General features: G+C 45.4%; 1 protein-coding gene across 19 annotated transcripts in view; it reads right to left on the bottom strand.

Moving 5' to 3' along the window:
• Window positions 1-23,770, bottom strand: part of LOC118506460 (cubilin) — a 93,000-nt gene that overhangs the window by 59,469 nt on the left and 9,761 nt on the right. For 3 of the 19 annotated variants that reach the window (XR_004905511.1, XR_004905510.1, XM_036043635.1), the window contains exons 1-4: window positions 22,448-22,779; window positions 19,889-20,950; window positions 16,206-16,266; window positions 12,258-13,706 (exon numbers count right to left, since the gene is read on the bottom strand). Coding sequence is in view for 15 of the 19 variants with exons in the window: in XM_036043635.1 (XP_035899528.1) it covers window positions 12,258-13,698 (1,441 nt within the window). In the remaining 4 variants the exon portion in view is untranslated. Of the gene's footprint in view, window positions 1-12,257; window positions 13,707-16,205; window positions 16,267-19,888; window positions 20,951-21,782; window positions 21,800-21,843; window positions 21,930-22,447; window positions 22,782-22,833; window positions 22,851-23,770 lie in introns of those variants that run through there. The other 16 variants (XR_004905512.1, XM_036043634.1, XM_036043636.1 and 13 more) reach the window with 11 other exon arrangements.

Raw genomic sequence — 23,770 nt, 5'->3', positions numbered from 1 at the left:
ACCAGCCCATCACCGACCCACCGAGCAGCAGATGGAAAAGGACAGTCTGCCTAGTGTGCCTGGTCTAGCTTCTTGGACGCTAGGACGAGCGACCACCACCAGCGTCAGCTAGTACCGGGAGTCAACTTTACTGAAACAATTGCCATTTGCCTTTTCTTCGCCTCTTTTGTCTTTACAGCATGCATGTGTGTGTGTGTATGGCTTTTTTTCTGTTGTTGCCAACATTCCAGTGTAATATCCCGGTCGCTTTATCCTTCCACAGATTGGCCCGGTGGGCGCTGCCCGGTCCCGTTCTGCTTTCCGCCTGCTATACGATACGCTCCATCGACGGACTTAATTTTCACCCTCTTCAACAAACCGGAAGCAATGGGGCGGGAGGGTGGACGGAGAAGGGCCAATGGCAGGAGGGAAGGAAAGTGAAATGCTCGGTTGAAGCTGTCCGAGTCCTTGCTCCCGTTTCGCTACGGCCTAACCGTACCCGATCATCTCATTTTCAAGAGCTTACCCTGGCCTTTCCACTGCTCGGGATCCCCGCACACCCTCGGTCACATCAGTTCCGAGGACAATTTCAAAGCCCCGGCCGAGTATGGCCGACCTGAGTGCTCATGCCACTCATCCGACCGAACCCAGCGCTTCTATTGATCGAGCGACGACAACGAGCTTCCAGTGCAGCCCGAAAAGCACCCCGAAGCACGAAACCCGAACGCGCCGTTACCACGGGCAACCAACCACCTCGGGCACGGTAAAATGCTCCTTTTCCCCTCCCACTTACACTACCGCCCCACCCTACACAGCATGCAACAGTCCCCGATCCATTCCAATGCCATTCGACATCATCATTATCATCATGGTTTGTGCCATCCCGCGTCGTTATCTCTCGGATTTTCACCATGTAAGTGTGTGTTTGTAGTTACTAGCGCATGTACGTGTGTACGTGAAAAGGAAAGCTGTAGCAAGCGCTGTGTATGGGTGGATGGGTTTTTGCTGTAAAAGGATACGTCCGTTGCACACGAGCACACGCGAGCTTCAAGTGCTCGCCACGGCGCTGACTTTGGACGCCTTTTTTTTGCCGGTGTCAGGTGAACAACTACCATTCTTGACTCCAGAACCAGAACCAGTTCGGGCCGTCGGTTCCGGGTCTCGGCTTTTCCCACCTTTTCCACGCAGTTCCCCCCCCCCATTTGGGTAGGGCTGTCCTTCGGCCAAAGTTGGTGGGTCAAGTGTCGTGAATGTTTAGTGGCGATACGTGTTCCAAGGACAACAAATGCGACCTCGTGCAAAACGATACTGGGAAGCCTAGCCCGTGCACCAGCAGCAATGTTGAGCCAATTGCAGGAAAATTTTGCACCCCTAGGCCTGCGATGCCAGGCCGCTCTTTTCCGCGCGGAAAACTTTCTTCCCCTTTTTGTTCCCAGGCAGGATTTTCTGCCTGCCCGGGAGATATGTCTGTTTGATTGTATCTTCGTTTGGCTACCCATTTACCGAATAAGGGCACGTCCCGTTCGGGTTAAATGTTGCTAAATCGAGTGTGAAAAACTATAGCCATATCAAAAGGTTTGAGTCGGGAATATAGTAAATGGCGCACCAGCGTACTCACGCCCTCCAATCGTTCGCAATCAATGTGAGATATAGGTTTGATATTCGTCGCTTGAACAATCTCATCTACAACAATATTATTCCCGGGCGATTACTTTCCCGTTGTTGTTGTTTTTTCCCCCATTAGTTCTGTCCTTGGCTCGTGACAAACTTCGATGGCAATTAAATGCAATGGGTCGTTATTTGTCATCTTCCTGCCGATTGCTAAATAATTCCGGTGTGTAATATTTGCTTGCCGAAGAAAGTAGCATTAGCAAACAGCACGAAGAATCGCTTCGATTAGTGTGTGATAATTAATTTTATTACAAACATTACGCGAGGATTTCATTACCCAAATAACAAACGGTGCTATAGTTGGGATTGGATGGAAGAGAATTGCTCATGAAGCTCATGTTTAGTAATACAATAACAGATAGTTTCCGAGATGTTTTCGTTATGATAACTACACAGAAAAAGTATACAGAACATAAACTATACATTTTCTATATTCGGGAAGCCAGTCGAATCAAGCTTTAAGATGTTTAAGGTACTTCAACCTTGCTTTGAATTCGAAAGCCAGTTAGAAAAGTCAATTTGCACAGAAATTAACAATAGAATAAGACAACAATAAAAAAAAACAATTCAACAATAGAAAATCAACAATTAACAATAGAATGATTTTCAAAAAAATGTTTTAAAACAAAACCGCTCAAAAAACCAAGATAAAATAAACAAATATTTGGCAAAATAATCCTCTAAATCTTAACCTAGCTCTTCAATTCTAGTTTTGTAAAAAAATAAAGTCAATAACTATTGTGAGATAAAATATCTAACTTTTTAATAACAAGGCTTGACTGTGTTAAAGTTGTAACATAGAAAGAGAGGATAGCCAAAACTAAAGAAGAAAAGCTGTTCGAATACTAAATTTGATTAAATCTTATTCTATTTTATGATATGCTATATTTTAATGGAAATGAGAAAAATATATTCGGAATCTTTATCTCGATTAATTTAATGATAACAACAATTCGCATAATTTTCTAATAAAAAACTTATATTATTCGTTGAAAAACGGCAACATAATCTCAACTTTGCGATTTAAAACACCAGGTAGTCTTATTCAATTGTCCATCACTGTATTTATTCTAGTTCTATGATATCCAAGGCCACCGTATTCGGCCGGTTAAAAGTTATCTTAATAATGTATCCATGTCTTTTGGGGGCTTTCGAAATCGAAATTGAATGCCAATGCTACAGATCTGAATACACACACTCGTGAAAAGAGGGCTCAGGTTGATGATTAATAGGACCTGATAAACCGTCAGGCATCAGGAAAAGTGCTCCATTTATTCAAACTATAGAGAAGCTTCGCAAACGCAAAGTTGCATGCAGGCTTCCAGATTAGTGCTTGATACATCGCTCACACGTACCAAACACTCTCCACGTAAGCGTTCATGTGATCAGACAGAACATGGTGTAAATGTTATCAGGTCATTCAACTACACAGCAATTGCTTAGGCTCAAAAATATCATTCAGGCAAATAAAACAGCATCTAGATCCACTGCTGTTGCCTTTTTGGATGTTGAAAAGGCTTTCGACAACGTTTGGCATAGTGGACTAATTCATAAGCTATTAGTGTACGGTCTTCCAATGTTCTTGGTGAAGATCGTCAGCAGCTACTTGGAGGATAGGACATTTCGGGTGGCCTTAAGCTCTGCGATGTCTGATGCCTTACCAATTCCCGCCGGAGTACCACAGGGTAGTTTACTTGGACCTTTATTGTACATTTTGTACACAGCGGATGTACCTGATCTACCCTGTGATGGCAAGTTATTCCTGTTTGCAGACGACACTGCCATTGCCGTAAAGGGCAGAAACGTGGTAGAATTGAGGAGCAGGGCTCAGCGCTGCCTAGATATTTTCCTCAAATATGCTACAAATTGGAAAATCAAAATAAATTCAACAAAAACCCAAGCGGTGCTGTTTCCCCATCGGTATAAGGCCAAACTTTTAACTCCTCCAAATTGTAGCCGTATTCGAGTAGAAGGTAACTTTGTAGAGTGGTCCACGGTCATTAAATACTTAGGACTTATGATTGATCGCAAGATGCTCTTTCGAGAACATATTCAGGGCATTTTGAACAAGGGTCACATGCTCATTAGAAGCCTGTATCCCTTGATTAATCGTAGATCCAAGCTATCACTACAGAATAGGCTCGCATTGTACAAGCAAATATTTTCACCAATGGTTACTTACGCAATTTCGGTGTGGGGGTCCTGTTCACAAACTAACTTAAACAAAGTGCAAATAATGTTAAATAAGGTATTGCGCATGATTTTAAATGCCTCAAGATACACAAGACGAGTGGATCTGTATGAAAGTGCAGGAATTAAACCACTTCATGAATTAGCTATACAAATGAATGCAATGCTCTTCGAGAGATGCATGCATTCAGAATATGAATTAATTCGCAACATAGGAGCCTCACTCCGATTGTAAATCAAACTAGGTAAGATAGGTTAAAGTAAAAATAAGCTAGGGTAAGTTTGTTATTATTTTTATATTTTTAAGGTTTTTAAGTTATTTTTCATAAGTTTAAATTAGGTTATCGTAGGCTACTAGGTAAAAAAAAAAAAAAAAAAAAAAAAAAAAAAAAAAAAAAAAAAAAAAATCACTTAATTCAATCAATTCAGTGCATGCCATCGCATTAACACAAAACAAAATCTTAACACAAAACATTAAGAATTTAGGTTAGAAAAGCGCATTTGAACGCTGTATATAATCCAATATTATCCTCAACAATGTAATTGTATCAAAACATCAAGAATAAATGTATGTATGTATGTATATGGTGTAAATGAAACGATCCTATCGGATCGGTCGCTCGAAATAGATCAATGTTCTGTGTCCTGTTTTCAACTTACATGTACTACACGAATAGGAGGACAGAAAGTAAAAAAAACACAACTCCAAAAACATCATGCATTCCCCCGAATGAGATGCACTCCTGTTCGCGTACCTCAATCGATGTCGTAGAAACAAAACCAAACAAAAAAAACTGGCGCTTCAACCGCAAAAGGTAACCACGAACGGATGGGGTAGAAAAAACAGGGTTTTTTTCACAAAACACACTCACGAGAGCACCAAGTTGATTGCATAATTGAATTTCTATGTTGAATCCCGCGAACAGCGCCCGACCATTAATTGAATGCCGCACCGAAAGACTTACCGCAATGGCAATGCGTTCGAAAATGGCAAGTTTCTGCTCCTGCCGTCCCGAACCTACGTGTGTATGTACTGGGTGTGCTTACCTGTAGGGAAGAGAGAGAGAGAGAGTGAAATGGAAAATGATTAAATTAAATCAACCATTAATAAATGTACTAAAACACAAAGAGGGGACATGAAAAACCCTTTTTTCAAATGAAGTTATCTATTGCTTTAAATGACATTTCCTCTTCCGCATACGTTATTCCGAGTGGAAAGCTTACAGGAGTTGGGACTTGTAGCATCACATTTTAATACAAAAAAAACACACACACAAATTCATCATAAAACAGTCCGTTCAATTTCAGTTCCCCAATGCCCTAAAAAGACGATAAAATTGGCGCTTCTCAATTTGGCAAAGGGTGCAGCCCGGCACAAGCGATTGGTGGGTTCGGTGGGTAATCTTTTCAAACCGGTCCACCAACCGAGAGATAATTGATTAGATTTTTCTCCATCAGCAGCGCTAGCGAAGCGTAAATCAATTTTTTACCGCATTAGCCGGGTAAGGGCAGCAGCATCATCAATTGCCGCTCAATCGTCGCCGACGCAAGATGCTGACGCGTATCGTATCAGGCAAGACCAGGCTCAGGTTCGAAAGCAAACTGTTCCTATCTATCCGCACGCACTGGGCCACCATTATCGGTAACTTTAACCGATCCCTTTCACCGACCGGGCTAGAGTGGACATTCCCAGTATAAGAGTTTTGGGATTTTCATAAATTGTTGTTCCCACTGCGGAATTTACCCGATGCGGTGGTTGTAACTTTTCTCATCCCATCATTGGCTCCCCAGTCGTTGGAGTCAACCGGCAGCCAGGCTGCCAGTTTTTAAGAAGCAACGAACGAGCCAGGGCAAGCTTTTGCCCTTTGACTCCGTAACTAGAAAAGTGTATTTATTACGGTTACCTGAGACGGGACCTGCCCGACCTGACCTGCCGACAGCGAAACGGGGGGGGGCCCTCGGGTGAGAACGATCCATTTTATCCATTCCAATCTATTGCAGGCAGCGCTCGGGATGTAGCCATCACAGGGAGGCTCAAAACCCCTACGACCTTCGTGAGATCGGAGTGAATGTTTTAATTAACATCTCACGAAGTCGCGTGAGTGAGCGAGCGAAGAAAGCGTGGATGGTTTTGGGCCAAGCAGACTGGGGCAGCTTATAAGAGATTGCCTCACCAGCCACCAGATAGACCGCGTACGTGATGGTTGGGAAGCGACTAATAATGAGCTTCCGACGATTACGCTACCACGCTTTTGCCCGCCACGAGTCCACCTGGAAGTCAATCAATTCTCATTAATTATTCTCCACCAACCCGGCCACCAGGCGGGTTTGTCAGCTTATGAGCGTTTGCCGTGAGTGGGCGCCAAGTTGGCGCAATGATTAAAAGTGATTGGATCATCAAAATTAGGATTTAAAAATTAACTAGAGGACGTGGTTTAACGATCCACCTTCCCAAAAAGCTCCTCAGGGTATCAGCTCCGGCAAGTGACACTTGATGCTACGTGATTAACACCGATATCATAGCACCGTGACGTTGCTAATCACATTTACATTACTAAAGATTTCAATTTCCAGCACTCCAAGAAACGACTCACGAGCCTGGGTTTTAACGCTCACACCTGTCAGGGAAATGGGAACTCGAATTTCATTTGCAAAGGATCAACTTAATTTCTGCACCCTCGCACTCTCTCCCCTTACCAAACCACGATACCAAACAAATACGCCAGCTAACGAATCAAATGGTGCTGACAGTTTTACGATCCCCGGGCATTAGCTGGCAACAAACACGCTGGCACACCTCATGCCTCACGTAGTATGTTATTAAAATTTACAGCCAACGTCCTACACGCCGTCTGCTTGGTTCTATAGCTCTTGTTATACGCCAGCAGGTCTTAAGGATCGAAGAAACACACACACACACACACACAAGACCCGCCAAAAATGCGGAACCGTAAAAATGGTCAAAAAATACGCGCAACACCCAAAAAAAAAACCGTGACGACCATACCGTACAGCCGAACGGGCGTCAGTTCTAAAAGTCAAGTTCTAACCTCCGCGAATGTCTTGGTCTGTGTGGAAAAACACAACAAAATGGCTAAAGAATGGCGTACCTCACACAACGGTTCCCATCGTTCGTTTTCCCACGAACCATCCCCTGGTAGGTAGGTCGTAAAATGGGGCACTTTAAAATCTGCTTAAATATGAATGTCAAATTTTTAGCACCACACCAAACAAGTTTCCACATTTTCCGGCCTTCTCAATCTTCTCTTCCTATAGATGTACACGGTACTGTTTCATCTGGGACCTGTCCCGCAACGTGCAAGCACAAATAGAACAGAAATGCCACTGGAATCGTAAGAAAAACCCCCGTCCGACGTTGTGTTTCGACTCGCGCAAAACAACGACCAGCAATGGGAACTTCAAATAGGGATTGGGTACGTAAATGGGTAAATAAAAGTACAACTAGCTGTATAAGCCTGTTTGGCACGCTCGCGCAGCAAATATTTGACAACTTCCAGGGCTGGTACAGAGCGTCAAACCGATCGTTACTTATCGTAAAGTAAAGGACAATGTGTTTTTCTGTGTAGCAATAAAGTAATGTTGTTTTTTGCAAGCATTTTTTCAGAAAAGGTTTTATCGTTCAGATCAGAAAAGGTTTTATCGTTCGCTTGGTCTACAACAGCCGTCGAGGCTCATCATATTTAGCCAGCACGACGATTAATTATTGCACCGTTGTTTGTTAATATAATGGATCGAAAAATGTGTAACCTTTTGTGTCAGACGCAAAAAAACTCACATTTCACCAAGTCATAACACGTTTAACTTATTCTGCATCGTAATTGGCTTTATGGAATGACTCTTGTGCACCTTCTACTCGACGCTGTGCTTGTACCGAACTTAAAAAAAAACGAAAAATTAAAAAAATTCTCAGCCAGTTCTCTGATCCGACGATTACTTAGAAACATTTTATTTTTTCTTTTTTATTCTTATCACTATGTTCCAATACTTGACATTAAGTCTAGAGAGTCTGAATGCATGACCTTGAAGGTCACTAGGCCAAGAAGAGAGAGGAATCAAAATTCTTAGAATATGTCCTAGCTTTACTGATGCCGCACAGAAGAGAAAAGAATGTCATCACAGTCATGTGTGCTATACTATTTTTTTGAGAATCTGAATCTTGATTCCACGAAATTTACCAATTCCCTAAATTTTCTGGGTCTTTTGGCACCAGAAAATGCTTACAGTAGGGAGATGGAATCGTCTGTCTTCTCTTCAATCTGGCGCTAGAGAAAGCCATCCGAGACTCGATGGTGGAAACTGCGGGGCCCATCTTCTGCAAGTGAATCTAGATCTTACATACGCTCATGATAAAGACATTATTTGATTAAGGCTCCCCTATGTATCAGAAGCTTGTCAAAGGAACAAGCAGGCAGCATTAATTCCTCGGGTACAGATGAACGCCGACATTTGAAGTCGTCCAAAACTTCACCTATCTGTGGGAAAAAGTCAGCACCTTTAACTACATAGAAATTGAGATACATTGACCCTAAAATGGTCATACTACAACCTCAGGAAACTTCTTCACCCAAAACACCTGTCGCGATGGAAGACTGCGGAAGACGACTCTTCTTAACCTTTGACCCCTAACGACCTCATAGGTCATACCTCATAGTTTGATGGTCAGTCCTTACTATCGGGGAACGGTCCGGATGGGATTTGAACTCAACATTTACTACCGGGCCGTCGTAAGATCTGAGACTGTATAGAACATGTATACGCTCAGTACTCACATAAGCCGCTACTTGAATTCTCTCCGAAACTGACGAAACATCTGTAAGCCCTTTTACGGAGGAAAATGCTCAGAAGGATTTTTGGACCCGTATGTGTAGAAAAACAATAGAAAAATCGCTACCGTGACGACCTCAACGAGCTGTATATTGGTCTGAATCACCAGGCTTCAATTGGTTGGTCAGTTCATGAGAAAGACACCGGACGACCCAGCCCGTAAAGTCCTTTTAGGCTGAGTGGATGGAGATGACAATATCGAGGATTGTAGCAAAGCGGTCAACAAACACTCAAAACATCTTTAAACTGCTGCAAGACAAATAATGTATCTAGCTCTGAAGTAAAAAACCCACATTTAAATGCACATCAAACATACAAAGCAGTTTTAAAATATTATTTTCATTTCTTTTGCCAACGACTTTACGATTGTTGCTCTAGGTGCTAAAATATTGCGTTAACCTCACAACCAAACTCATCCCAACAACAACGACAAAAACCAACGGAAACTGAACCGTTTGTGCACCGTTTTTAACCGTTTTGCATTCACCCATTTGTATGGTGTATGGCCGCAGCTTTGCTTTTATTTCAACTTCTCTCTGTTCCATTTAAGCATTCTACAGCAGCTAGCTCGCGCTAGAATGAGCATTTCTCCTTTTCATTTCCCATATTTTCTTCCTCACTGCTCACACACACGTTTTGCACGTTTATCATGGAAACGTGCACCCACCAGACAGCCAACTCTCGCAAGGGTTGGAGCACGGCCAGTGCAATCGTTGGCAAACGGTCGGGTTGGTCCGTAACCAACGTAACTGAGCGCCTCGACCGTATGAAGCTCGAGCTGTGTAAAAAAAAACTTTTCTCCACCAACCTGGGGGAGATCCCCCCAGGACTCCAGCATCCATCACCACCACCAAAACCCAGTTTCGGGGCGTAAAAGGATTGCGTAATTGTGCCCGCGCAAAGGGGGCTTCCGAAGTTGTTTATTTACCTTCCAGCCCCCTGAAGCTCTTGGGCACATTGAAATCATTGTCACTTCCACGAAGCACGGTGGAAGTTCGGTGAAGCGATGCAAAGCAACAAAAAAAAAGGTTACAAAAATCTTTTTCCCGTACTTGGAGATATTTAACCGCACATTCCGTCCGCTCTGGACTACGCCTCGGTGTCAGATGCACACCTCTCGCGTAAAGCCATAACTTACAGAGCCCAACGAGAGTAAATAGAGAAGGAACCACACAGCAACAACAGGAAAAAATGCATGGTTGAATTGACGGAGCTGGCAATCGGTAGCTTTACTAGCAGCGCAGCGCAAGGAGACACATAGCAGTGGAGCGAGTCGTAAAAAACGAAAGCTATTAACATGAACGAGACTGTCCCGGCCGGTTCGAGCTGGAGTCATTTGGCTTGTTGCAACCGGTAGCCCGTCCAGTCTCCGGGAAGGTGTCCATTTTTAATGAATGAAAGTAATCCGAACAATAAGTGTCCTGGGCGATCTGGGCCCTGACTGTACGAATAATTTATGATGCAAATGTATCATCTCATTCGAAACGCAACAAGACAGTAAATACAAATGATGCAGACAATATATATTTTAAATTTAATGTAACTAAAACATTGTCTGCAAATTTTCTACACAGAGTAGAATATTTCTCGACACGAAATTAGTGTGAGAGCATCGAGCGTTCAAAGAGCGTTGGAATCGACGCTGTCCATGTTTAAATTTTGTATATTTATCTACACCGACTCACCGGCGCTCTGTTTGGGCCGACCCCGTGGTCTTTATTTACAACAATAATCCCCCTACATCAATAAACTGTAGCTGACATTAAAATTGCCCACTAGTTTTCGGGCAATTTTCAGCAATAAAGCCACGTGCAAACCGTTTCACCGTCGAAGCGAATGCCTAGAGCCACAGTAAAAAATAATATACACACAAGAGCGTCGGAACCTGCAAGACCGTGCTCCATTTTGACGGGTTGTCAGTTTGTTGGTTTTGCGTTTTATATCGGCCCGCTAGGCCAGGCGGGGCTCGCCAAACAGTCAAACGTTCCATTTCATTTTCCCATCCTAGCTCACGCTCATTGTACATGCCATCGTGAGAAGATGGTTGCTGATCGTCAGTCATCGAAGTACCAGTTTTCCTTCCCACTCGGTCAACGAAGGCGTCCCGGACGATGAAACTGCCCGGCCACACCACTGCATTTATCCGTCATGTGTCAGTAGTGACGCGCGGAACCGAATGTACAGTTGCACCATTAACACTTATGCTACTATATCCATCTACGCTCCCACACACTTGCCACACAGGCACACAGCTGATTGGCAAGCGAGTGAGTGAGCTGAGTGTTTAGCTGGACAGCGCACACTTGAGGTCTAAACGGTTGGCGTGAAGTTGACAAGTCGTGTATTTAATTTATCTCCGGACGATTCGTTACTACTTTGCCTACACGCGGACTGGAGATGTCCCAGTGTCCCTTCCAATGCCATATTGGAATGTGTGTGTGTTGTCTTTTGCAGCACGGGTGGGGAACTTATACCAGAACATGTTTGGCGTGTGAGTTGGGTTTTGCTTCCGGGAAATTGTTTGCCTATAATTTACGCCTCAACCGTGTTGCATGGGTGTGTGTGGGTGTCGGTGTCCAGGAGAACGCTTGCCCAAAATGATGACGTCATGAGACACGAAGAAGCGATTCTTGGAAGGGAAAGTTTAGCGCCGAGAGGCTTTACACGGGCGGGGAGCGTATGATAATATTGTATTATTGTAGTATTCTGTATAAAAAATTTAAACGGTTATACAATCTTATAGCTTCACTTCAATCCGGAGCCAAGAAAACCCAGGAAGCTATGGGTAAGCCTCATGCCCGCTTCTGTCCCAAATAGGTAATTAAAGAATTGCGGTCAAAATAATCTGGTAGGAAAAGTAATATATTCTTCCGATTTAACTCTGCTCAACGGGACGGTCCGGTTGTCTTCACACAAAAGAACCATGGTACAAATCCCATCAGGACCACCCCCTGTAGTGAGGACTGACTTTCCAACTACGTGGTATCGTTAAGTCTAGTATACTCAAAATGGCAGGCATGGCCTAAGAGGTCATTAAGCAAAGAAAAGAGAGATAAAGAGAGAGATTAAGCTCTTTAAGTTGGAGAGACCTCCTCGGCCTCTTCTTGTTGGACTGCCTTTTCTGACATCCGGTGGCTATACTTTAACCGGAACTGATTATCAGTCTAGTAAGTAAGTAAGTAATAAAATTTAATTTTTTATCTGCATGAGGGATGCTTTGGTGAAGAAGGTCCGGAGGCAGAGACGTATGCTGCCTTGGATTTTTTAAATATCATTTCAAAAATCGAATATTAAATAAATTTATGCGATGCAATTTCCCTAAAATCCCATTTGTAAGTGTAGCAAGCTAATGTTGGGTATTTTCCAATACATATATGAATACATCACCCCACAGAAACATCCCCCATTAAAATACCAAAGAAAATAACAAGGAAGTACAATGGAATCTAATATTCATATCGATCGAAACCAAACTTATAAAAGTGCCTTTTCCCTCATCACATACACGCACACATACACCAAAAAGCACTACGTATACAGCGGCGATGTTGTAATAAATAGTCTCCACCTACCTCCATGAAGAAACGTGAACATGTTAACAATGAGCAAAGCTGGTAAAACCATACGCAACGCTTTCCGCACGCCGTAACACTTCCGCCTGCAGCCGACGGTCGCGCCCACCGTCCGGGTGTGGTTTGGCTGTTCCGGTAGCAGCTGCCGATGCTGCTGCTGCTGCTGCTGCTGCTGCTTTTCGTTGTAATGTTGCTTGTCAGTAATGACGCTAACGCTATTATCGCCGTGGTAAACGCTTCCACGGCAAGTGTTGCCAGTTTCGCTGCAGTGCCCATCGCCGCCAAGAATGCATCGCTCACTATTCGTACCGTCGTGATTGCTACCATCCGTTGGCCCATCCGTCGGGCAGCACCGTCGCCGTCGCACCTTTCTTCGCCCACCCCGCCGATACGGTGCGGACGGTGGGCTGACGGTACAGCCAGACGTCCACTGATCTCGGGAACCGTCGGTGCGCGGTTCCGACTCGGCCGCCGAATGGAAAGCGGCAACAGCGGTACCGTTGGTGCCGGAATTGCCGGAGAGATTGCGCGATTGGGTCGCGGGTGCTTCGCGCTGTACCGGTGTACCGATCCACGTCCAGGGCGACGCCAACGAGAGAAGGCTGGCCAGCAAAATTCGTACAAACAACGGCAGCTCGGTGCGGTAGGACGCGGCCCGACGCGCCACACCGCCACTGCCGGATTCGCTAGTCTTATGATTATGGTATTCGTTATCAAAATTATTACTCTTATCAAACGTACGTAGGTCTTCAGTGTTCTTTGATTGGAAGCATTCATGGTTAAATTGTTTACACTTAGTGGGTTTGCGGGTGACGACCACCTGTTTCCGGGCGCCGGCGAACGGTGTGGTGGTGAGGGTGGCGGCTGACACCGACGCACGGATGGCAGTCCGTCCACTGGCCGTATGCGCTGCCCGGAACGGGTGTGTACGAGCGGTACGATCGCGTCGGAGCGGCCGAACGGGGCCTGTGTTAACTGCGTGTGGTGGTGGTGATGGTGGTAGTGGTGACGGAGCAGGAACAGCGGCAGCAACAGTTCCACGTGCAGCTGCATCGATAAAAAAGTGGCTCGAAAAAGACGGCTTCGATAGACGGGTGGCAAGGGAAGGCAACCGGTGTCGGCGGTGTCCGAGGGTCGGCCACCCTCTACCGGCAGCGGGCAACCGTGCGCTTCGTTTCCAGCGGTGGCGCAGTGTGGCGGACGCGCCCCGAAGCTTCCGTATCCGGGGGCACCATGGTCGGCGGGCCACCGGTCCGGTCCGGGCCAGGATCGCGCTGGTTCTCGCTTTTCGTCGCTCGTTAAACTCTCCCCTGGCGATACGGTCCAGCTTGGAGCGGCTACGGTTGTGCGTGCTGCGGCAGCGGAAGTCGCGGTGCGCGGGCTGTGTGCTAGCGTGTTGGAACGGGCATGTCCTCTCGATGAATGATACTGCTGAGGCCATGCTGTGCCCTGTAGGACGTAAAAGGAGAGAAGATTCATCTGTTAGTCCCAAGGGATTCTGGAGGCTAATCTTTCAAATTTATATGCAAAAAATACACCATTTTTTATCATTTGCCAGCCATGCTAATCCTCAGACTTGGTGAATTTCGCAAGAAAGGGCGTTAGCTTGTTACATAACTCTACTCATTCAGGCAGACAACGCCACAGTGCTTTCGAAAATGGTGCGTCCGAACAGCAAGAAAGCTCTCTCCAGATGTCTTTTCGCGTTTTGAAAGCTTAACTTTGAATGGAAGCTCTCGTACATAGATTATCTGCTCGACTGCTCGAATTTGAGTTTTCTAATTCAAAAACCGTTTCGCTAGTAGAGTTCTTTATCCTGGTGTCGAGCTTCTAAAAGCTGGTATACGAAACTGTTATACCATAGTCGAACTCACAACTTTCACTGCTTCCCATCTCACAATCACAAGGATCTCATACAACCTTCTCACTAAGCGTATCCTCTAAAAGACTCTCTCTCTCTCACTTCTTCACACACATATGTCTACACTCACACACGTACAAACACTTAAGAGAGTCCACTCACGCTGTCGATGTAACAAACAAACATGCTACAAAACAGCCCAAATTTCCAACAACCACAGCTCTCGTTCGTACTCATCACTCTCTCACCCAACTGGTGTGATCTCTCACTCTCTTGCGCGCGGTAAACCGACTCGCCCAGTTGTGACAAAATAGAAGTACACTTACATAATCATAATAATTGAGTAAAGTGTGTAAACAAACTTTATGAGGGATTTTCCTTTGCTTTTTGCCTCGGAAACCAAGACTCGGACTCGCTTTTTCACGCCCAACCCATCATCATCATCATCATTACCGTATTGGTTCTCTTTCCACCGTGGCAAGCCAAAACCCAACCCAACCAACGCCCCGTGCCGCTGCACGCTTTTTCACCCCCTACCGTTCGGGACCGGTTCAAGAAGGGCTAAGTGGGCGCAAGAGAGTCCGGACAGCAGAAGCGGACAAGCAACCTTTCCGCTACCGAAAGGCTGAGCATCCCCTTTGGTATCTTATCCTGTATCGTTTTACCTATTTCCGGTTCAGTTGAATGATGATTTGATGAGGTAAACGATGAGCGGTTGATCCGCCAAAGATGCCCATTCCCGCCGTGTAAGGCCCGTACCGGCTGGAGAGACAGTGGAGAGGCGTTGTCGTCATGGTTGTTTATCGTAAAACACTTACATTATCGCACGCCACGGTCTGGCTGAAGGGTTCATCGAGCGAAATTGCCCACCATCAGACCTCTGTTGCCATTTCGGTCGAGTGACACGAGCAGCCGAATTTGTCAAGGGTTATTCAGATCAACGGGGTCTCCCTCATGTCAAGGGGAGATTACGCGGAAAATCGGAAACGCTCGGGCAGCTTATCGGGCTTAGTGCCGCACAACTGTCTACTGCATCACGGGCGAATGCGTACTGGGGCGAAACAATTGGGCGAAAATATTAGTGTAAAAGAAAAAAAAATCATACACGCAACATATTAACCATTGTTTTGCTTCTTACATACATCGCCAAGCATTGCAGTAAAGCATACAAAAACATATTTACATTATAAATTACTGTTAATCTTCACGCGACAACCCTCGGAGCTGCAGTATGACGTAATCGTACGTTCTAATCAAGCTCGGGAAGAGAATTACACCCATCTAGCCTCATCAATATATTCCTGCAAAAACCCGTCAACCAGCGTCAATGCTTCGTAAGCCTTTTTTTTTTGGCCGCTTACAAGCTACGGATGCCGGATTAGAGCGAGTCGATTTGCTCCCAAAAATTGTAATTTCTTGCTAATGACAGAAAATCATTCAGCATAACCCGCAAAGGAACCACCGACACTGGCCCTCGTACCGTGTCAGCTCCTACCGTGACCTTCCATCCGCCACATCCGCCACTCCATCCTCAGCAGCACAGGACACATGGCGGTGCGCATTGCCTACGGTTTTATCTCGATACATTAAAATGACATTAAAGGTATCGACCCCGTGCCGTCTAATGGTCTGTGCTGATTTTATTTTTATTTGGGTTGGCTCCCTTTTTTTTGGACTGCCTGCCCGCTAGCCTGCCTGAGCTTGCGGTTGTCGTGCCCCATCGTCTATTCTTATTCGTTTGTGCTGATTGTGCAAGATGTCCGTTTAGGAATGGAATGTTTTTTTTTTCGTCTTGTCTTTCTGCCATCCTACTCTATCACAATCAAAACCATCCCTTACTGATGGGAAATCGGCATGCATCGGAGAGAGAAGATCCCAACCGGAATCACATCTTGTCGCGATTCACTTCCCAAAACGGACGAAGCCATAAAGCCTACCCATTATGATACAAACGGGTCCTGCCACCGTGGCCATAATATATCTTTCGCTCGTTTTAGCCTCGTCCCGATGTGTTCCAGAGGAATTCTATTATCAGTATCATTTCCCGTTTTTTTTCCCTTATTTTTTCTTTTTCACCTCACACTTACCATATCGTCCGTTTCAAATCGTTGATACAGCAACGCCTAGAAAATGATCGTGTCTAGAAACCTGCAACAAGAGAGAGAGAGAGAGAGAGAGAGAGGGAGAGAGAAAGAAAAAACATAAACATTATTAACTAATGCACTCAATGGATGGTGGAGATAGTACGAGCCGCGATACACATCGGTAAATGGAAATTCATTCGCTGTTAATCATCAACTGTTCTACCCAGAATGGGAAGGTTGGGGTGGACTGGGTCCAGAGTATATTAGAGGCGAACTGACACATCCAATCAATTTTCGCCCAATCGAACACGTCACAATCTAATACACAAAAGCGTGTGTACCGGCGTATGCACAAATTGCTCTGATAAGTAGTGCGGATCGCTAAGTTGTACGGCCGACGTTTACCGACGATGGACAGCAGATTTATCAATCACTGTCCACGCTCGTACAATTATTTATCGGGAGAAAATTGCTCGATTTGAAAACAAATTGCTCGCATTTATCAGTTACGGTCGGTGTTGGTGTATGAACTCACAATCGATTAAAAAAAAAGTATTTTTAAACGATTTTTTATTCATTGATGGAGACGCCTGGTTGTTTGTATAATAGATAAATATTAATGGAGACGCCTGGTTGTTTATTGCAGTGATTGGTTACTAATGGAAGCGCCTGGTACGTTATCAAAAGCATACAAAATTCAACTTATTTTGCCACAAAACCATGCATAAGTCCAAATAAAATGTTCCGTATACTCTGCTAACGCGCCTATTGTGGATAAGATTGTTCTAATAAAGCATCCCAAATTCCATAAATAATCCATCCCAGATTGATCGTATCGAACGTCACGACTATCAGCATCCTCGCCATCATCTTACACCCCACAGCTGTCCTGGCTGCCGGATTGTCTCCTGTTCAAGCCACATCGCCTCAGCCTCACCCTACAGCATCGAACATAGGCGACGAGTGAACGATGACAGAGAAAATGAAATGAATTAAAATAATCGACTATAATTTGCATATTTTATTCATTCCACAAACGATACCATCATCAAATCCGGACACCGAATCAAAACCATATCAAAGCCGCAACCTTCGCTCAATATGCTATTTATCGGGCTGCGCTTGCCATTCTATGGCTGAAAGAAAGAGCCAACCTCTTTCTCGAGTGGGAAAGAGAAAGAGAGAGAGAGAGAGAGTGAAGCGTGAAAGAATCATTTGCTCGTTTCCAATAATGTGTTTTGCTTGTGTTCCAAGTTTTTTGTATAATATTCTTTCTAGCTCATTTGTAGCCATGAACAATTTAGCTTATATGACGTTCTGTTGTATATAAACAGTAAAATGTTTTTTCTCAGAGGAACAATCATGGACACTGAAATAGATGACACTGCAAAAAAATCAATATCAAAACCTCTTCTATCATCACTGCAAGGGCAACGTGTCCATCTTCAAACAATCGAGCAAAACTTTCATTAGCGAAAGTGTACTATTCTGCCGCCCGCAAAGGTGGAGGTTCCACCTCAGGCCCGTTTTAATTAATTTCGAAACCAAAAAACCGATTACCAATGCGATCAATCAAGATGCTTGGCAAGTTCGAATGCTCTCGCACGAATGTGTGCGCCACTTGACCTAACCAGCCAACCAGCCAACCGAAGCGACGAAGTTTGCACACCGTCGATCCCGGATGGTTGACGAAATGAATCCTGAATCGCCATTAAAATTCCACTCTATTACTATGGTAATTTTTCTCATTCTTTGCCAGCGCTGCGCGTTCATAACAGCCAGTCTCTACAACGCCAGGGAAGGTAACCACGCTGCGGTGGGCGACCAATAGCGAAAACCGATCGAACGCTTATCGATTTGATGTTGGGAGGATATATTTTAAGCTAGGAAATCGCAAATGAAGACATGCTTCGATTATTCGTAAGACGTTTCCCGTCCTTAAATCAAAGCAATACAGTGTGAACCAAGATTGTTATATCGCTCAAAGATTCAACGATACGCTTAAAAGTGAAGATACAAGGATAGAATTACAGTTCTTCAAGCGTGTGTTGCTCATACAATACAATAGCATCTGTACCATCGTAAAACACATCCCGGCTTCAGAAATCAGCGTGAAAGGTATACGTACAGCATAACACAATCAGCGCCATTAACAATCCCTCTTGTCTTCGTGACAGACACTGGAGCGACCATCTGGTCGCCATTCCTTTTCCTCGCTTCGGAAACATGATTTAATAAACATCAAATACCGCTACATTACATTGTGCTTGCGATTGGGTAGATTAGCTGAATTCTATCTGTATTGCCCATGCCCATACTACGCCCCTGCCATCCACCGCTCTTTCCTCTCTCCGCTCTCACTCTCTCTCTCTCTCCTCGCTCTACTATTCACCTCAATTGAACGATTCAAAAGACATTCACGGCGCAGTTCCCCAGGTTCAGGGTTCCAAGACGCGCCCGAAACCGGCCTTCCACCGTTGTTGGTGTGTATACTGTCAAATTGCATCCAATTGCTCATCAACGAATGGATGTATCGTGTAGGGTGGTGTGTATGGGATGGATCATCATTGAATTGCCACCCAACCGGTCACTTCTCACTCACCCAAGGTTGGGTCCCCGTGTGAAAGATACTCGCCATTCTCACACCGGCTGAGACAGGAAGCTCGTATGACGTCTTTTGCCTCTGGGGGGGCAAAGGCAAGTACGGTGGACAAGAGGTGTGAAGCCACGAGGAAAACAAATCCATCAACGAAATGATGATGGACAACCGGCGGATTAGTGTTATCACACTGGTAGCAGCAGGCGCTTGTGGCCTCTCCTTACGAATATAGGTTCGGAACCCGTTGAGTCTTGGCTAGTTATTGAATTTGATGGTGAAACTGATTAAGAACGTGTGCTGCCGGTACCATTGCTTTTAGCCCGGGGTGAGAAGATAGTGCGCTTGTTGCTTGATCAACCGTTTTGATATGATCGTCTTTTTCTTTGAGAGATATGTAGAAATGTTACTTACGACATAACCTGGTATCGAATCCCAGTCTAGAAAACTGTCTGAGACTGACTATCCGACTGTGTATTACCAGCAGTTCTTCTATCTCTTACAGCCTCCTGACATCTTGGTCAGTCCAGAACAGGCTTCTTTGACTGAGTAGTCCGATCTGGCGTAACTAGATCGACCACTGAAATTCCCATTAGTATGCCTAGTAAGTCTTTACATAGCCTGCATGTCCTGGCTATTCGAAACCTCAATCTTGTTTCAACATATAAAGCAATCGTTTTCAACAAACAACTTCATCGCATTCTCTCACAAGTAAAATGAAACATTTCGTGTCCCACAAAACAAGATTCCTAGCATCATCCATAATTTACGCTAAGTAATTCCAGCATAAATTTCGAGCAAATCTCCACAACACGAGACGAATTTTTTCTCCAAAAACTTTGAGCAATACATCCCCCAAAACAATTAGCCCTCTGAGTTCCCCTTTTCACCAACGTTTTCTTCCACTGCACACTGTCCTACTTCTACCGTGTTTGTGGCAAAATAATATTCATTTATGACAAATCTTCGTCCCTTATAACCGGAGTCTTCCGGTACGCTGCGGTTCCGGGATTAAGGTTTGCTTTTGGTTCAAGGCGAACGTTTCATAAATAATGCATACACCGTGTGATAGTGGCGGCGCTCTACTTACCCCATTGCTAACGTATGGGCACTATCCGTCATTTCGGTCAGTATTGCAGATCAGCTCGATCGACCTGCTTCGGACTGGTGGCGTCTTGTACAAATAATCCTCCTACGGCCAACGAACTGATTCCCAGCAATGACACTCATACACAAACACACACACACACGCTAAACTGGACCTAACTCACACGAATGCAACATTCAATTCTCCTTATTCCTTTTTCTTCGTTTTGATTGCTTTGGCTCACATACACACAAACACGCACCTTTTTTTTTGCTACTTGACAGATCAAACCCGGCAACACAGCTCGATCATGCCAACGCTAACTCTGTCACTCTGTGGGTGTTGGCCGTCCGGTCGCCTTTCACTTCACCTTCGTGACACTTTGGGCCGAACCGCACGCAGTGCGCAGTCCGGTTTCCGGCAGGAGTGTGAGGCGCAAGGCCCGCAAGGGTTCACTAACTAGCGTCACACGGCCTTCGTAACCGTCGATCGTACATCGCTACGCTCGCACACAGACACGCGTACACTCCCGCACCGCACACTCACGCGTTCGATACGATTGCACTCACCGCGCATACCACACTCACGCGGATAGAAAAGGACTACAGGGCGTACGTTGGCTGCCAGCCCGACCACACCGAAAGCGTCACACGGCTGGACACGGATTGAATGCCGCCGTCAAGAGTCAAACGACGATCTCGACCGGGTTGCCATCATTTCGCATCGGAATTTTCAGGCTGCCGGCACGATCGCGTTGTCGAACGCAAGCGACGATTAATCACCGCTGTTGAAGCTCTTAATTAACGCACGCACGACTCACACACATTCAGCAAATGCGTACGTGCAGCTTCTCGGTGAACTCAGGATCACTTTCACTTTTTCACCCTCTTATCACACTGGTAACTGGTTGTTCACTTGCTTGCTTTCTGCCCTGCTTCTCACTCGTTTCAACCACAGACACTATTCCACGGTTCGTAACACTCGGTCTGTGTCCTGTCCTGTGCTGCTTGTCGCTGGTGGTGCCGCTGGTGCCGCTATTGTTTGCCTCCGCCTCAGTTCACACTGCTGTAAATTAGCCAATTATTATACGTATCTTGCTTTTTTTTTGTCTTACACACGTACGCACTGCGAATGGGAACAAGCTCTCACTCTCTCTCTCTCTCTCTCTCTCTCTCTCTCTATCTCTCTCTCCCATATTCTTCTCTTTCTTTCGATGTTCACAAACACACAAAAAGGAGATTCTTCGATCAAGCTTGAGATCACTGTTTCTTTCTGGACTTAAAATTAAATACTTGAAGTTGCTAAACCCATTTTTTATATTTTGATCTTTTAACGAAGATTTTTAAAATAATAAAAACGATTCTTCCAAAGTTAATCGAGAACGAGAACAATAGGGGGTGGGGGGGAAGAAAATCGGTCGAGCGATATAGAAAGAGAGTATGTACAATAAAACCGACATGTCAGTATGGGTGCAGGCATTAGATTCTGGTGCGCTGATAACGTTGGGAAAACATCGTCACTGATAACACGCACCACACTCACACGAATGAGCCTCCTTTTTATACACACACACACACTAACACACAGCCACCTGCCACCTTCTTTACCAAAATAACGACAGGACTGATAGAACGTGGGACTGCTGCTCACCAGTATGCGAGCATGATCAATCGGAGAACGGCTCACCGAGAACGAGAGTAACAGCGCACCATTTGTTGGTTTCCTTCCACTGGTGTGTTTATTGCTCAAAATTATACTTGCCAGCAGCATCCGATCCGAGGATCCGAACCCGAATCACACAGAGAGAGAGCGAGAAAACGGACGAACAGAAGGACCACAGGACGAGGCAAAAAACGAACGAGAACTAGTGAGCATAACAGTGGATCAAGTGAATTACTGTCAGCATGTGTTTTTGGTACACACACACACATACACGCGCGCGTGATATTCACTCTCACCACAGTGCGAAGGCAGCACGGCTATCCAGCAACTAGCAGCAAACGCGCTAAGGGCCACTTCTATATGCGCCCCAACATTTTCCTCTGAAAGAACAATCCTGCGAGAGAGATAGAGAGAGATCGGTGCGTAGTAGTATGACGCGTGCAAGTGTGAGCGTGAATTATTTGCTTCGAATAGCGAAGAAGAAGCAGCAGCAGCAGCAGAAGAGACAAAAAAGGATAAAACTTTACCAAACAAGCAACGGAAATGGGACGAGCGCGAGAGCGAGAACAGTCGAGCCGAGTAAACACAGTAATGCAATATACAGACGGATACAAAACAACAGCGCCTTCTGCTGCTACTGTGCTGTAACTGTGTTGAAGCAGGGCGTCACCATGCAGACGTATGGGTTTCGACAGCACAGCACCGTGACACATCCGTACGCAGCTCAACGATGATCAATTTACGGCACTTTATGGCATGTATTATTATCCTGTTGAAATTTGTTCAAATTTTTTGAGAATTCGTTCACAGGAAAATTCTATTCCCCCTCACAACTATCACAACAAAGTTTTCGTAGCCATTTTTGAGGATATAGAACACTGATGCCCTGCTGATGCTTACATAAATTAACTTCAATCTAACGCAACTCATTCAGCTGCCCCATAGGCACACCATTTTCCACCCAGAAGTAACGCGTTTGACACACAAAAAATGAACGCAAACAGAATCCTTGCAAACAAAACACAAACATCCTTGAGTTGAAGTGGCACAGGCACAACCAGGGAGACGAAGCGTCTGCCAAAGGATCTCTGCCGTGGCCGTACAGAACACGGGCGTCCGCAACGGTAGTATCACACACCGCAACACACAGCAACGGGATGTGCTGACGCTCTCGCCAACAACGAGCAAATACGACTACGACGAACGTTCCTCCGAGTGGAGCTGCCCAGAGCTGCCGGAGCTGCAATAACCCGCTGCCCCAACCGTCGTCGCCGTCGAAACGTTACTTCGCGCTCCCGGTGCTATTGTTCATGCCATCAATTGTGCTAATGGTTCTCTACTTTGGCTATTACTATTATTACTGCTGCTGCTGCTGCTGCTGCTACCACCAGTCACTGTTGTAAGAGAGCTTTTGTAAGGAGCAATTGATAGTGCGAGAGTTATTACTGGTTCTCTCTGCTTAACAAACACACACACGTAGAAACTCCATACTCTCTCACCTATTTAGGCGCTCTCACAGCATCCGTGCATGCGAGCTGTGTGTACGTACGTACACAACAACTGTGAAGCGAGGAAAACCCATGTTTGGCCCACATCACAACCGCACTGACAGCGCGACAGCTTCGTCACGGTGTGTCGCACCGCACCGTATCCGTGCCGTATGTCCTTCACGACACAATATTTCGCACCAAGCAGCAAGCGAAGCCTATTAAGCACACGCTCTGGCTCACACACGCCCTTAAGGTGTTCTTCGGGGTTTTCCAACCGAACCCGTTCCCATTCCTGCCGCTACGGGGAGTTGTGAAGGCCTTTTGTAGCTCAATCACCACTTATCCCGGCACGGGGTGCGCCTAGTGTCATCGTGTGTTTACGCTGCGTGTGCGGGAGACAGGTTTCGAGCGGTGTGTAGTGGCCGGTCACACGCACGCCATCTCGTGTCTCCTGTCTCCATACACTTGTTCATCTTTTAAATCTGTACCACCCGCGGTATTGGAACTAGACGCCGAATCCACAGTAGCTCTTGTGTGAGGGGGAGTTTTGATTCTTTCCGGAAGCTGTGGGAAGCAAACCTGCAGCTTATATTGATGATGGTCCGTTGTGACATGATTAATTGCCAGTATGGAGTCTCAGTTCGAGAATCTGTTACGGTGTACATCGGTAACCCTTTTTTTTTGCTTGCTTCTTCGTAACACATAGCATTAATTTTAAATTGCGTGCCGGGAG

This window comes from Anopheles stephensi, chromosome 2 (assembly GCF_013141755.1).
Source record: "Anopheles stephensi strain Indian chromosome 2, UCI_ANSTEP_V1.0, whole genome shotgun sequence".
NCBI classification, from domain to species: Eukaryota; Metazoa; Arthropoda; class Insecta; order Diptera; family Culicidae; genus Anopheles; species Anopheles stephensi.
This window is presented reverse-complemented; position numbering and strand designations above follow the sequence as displayed.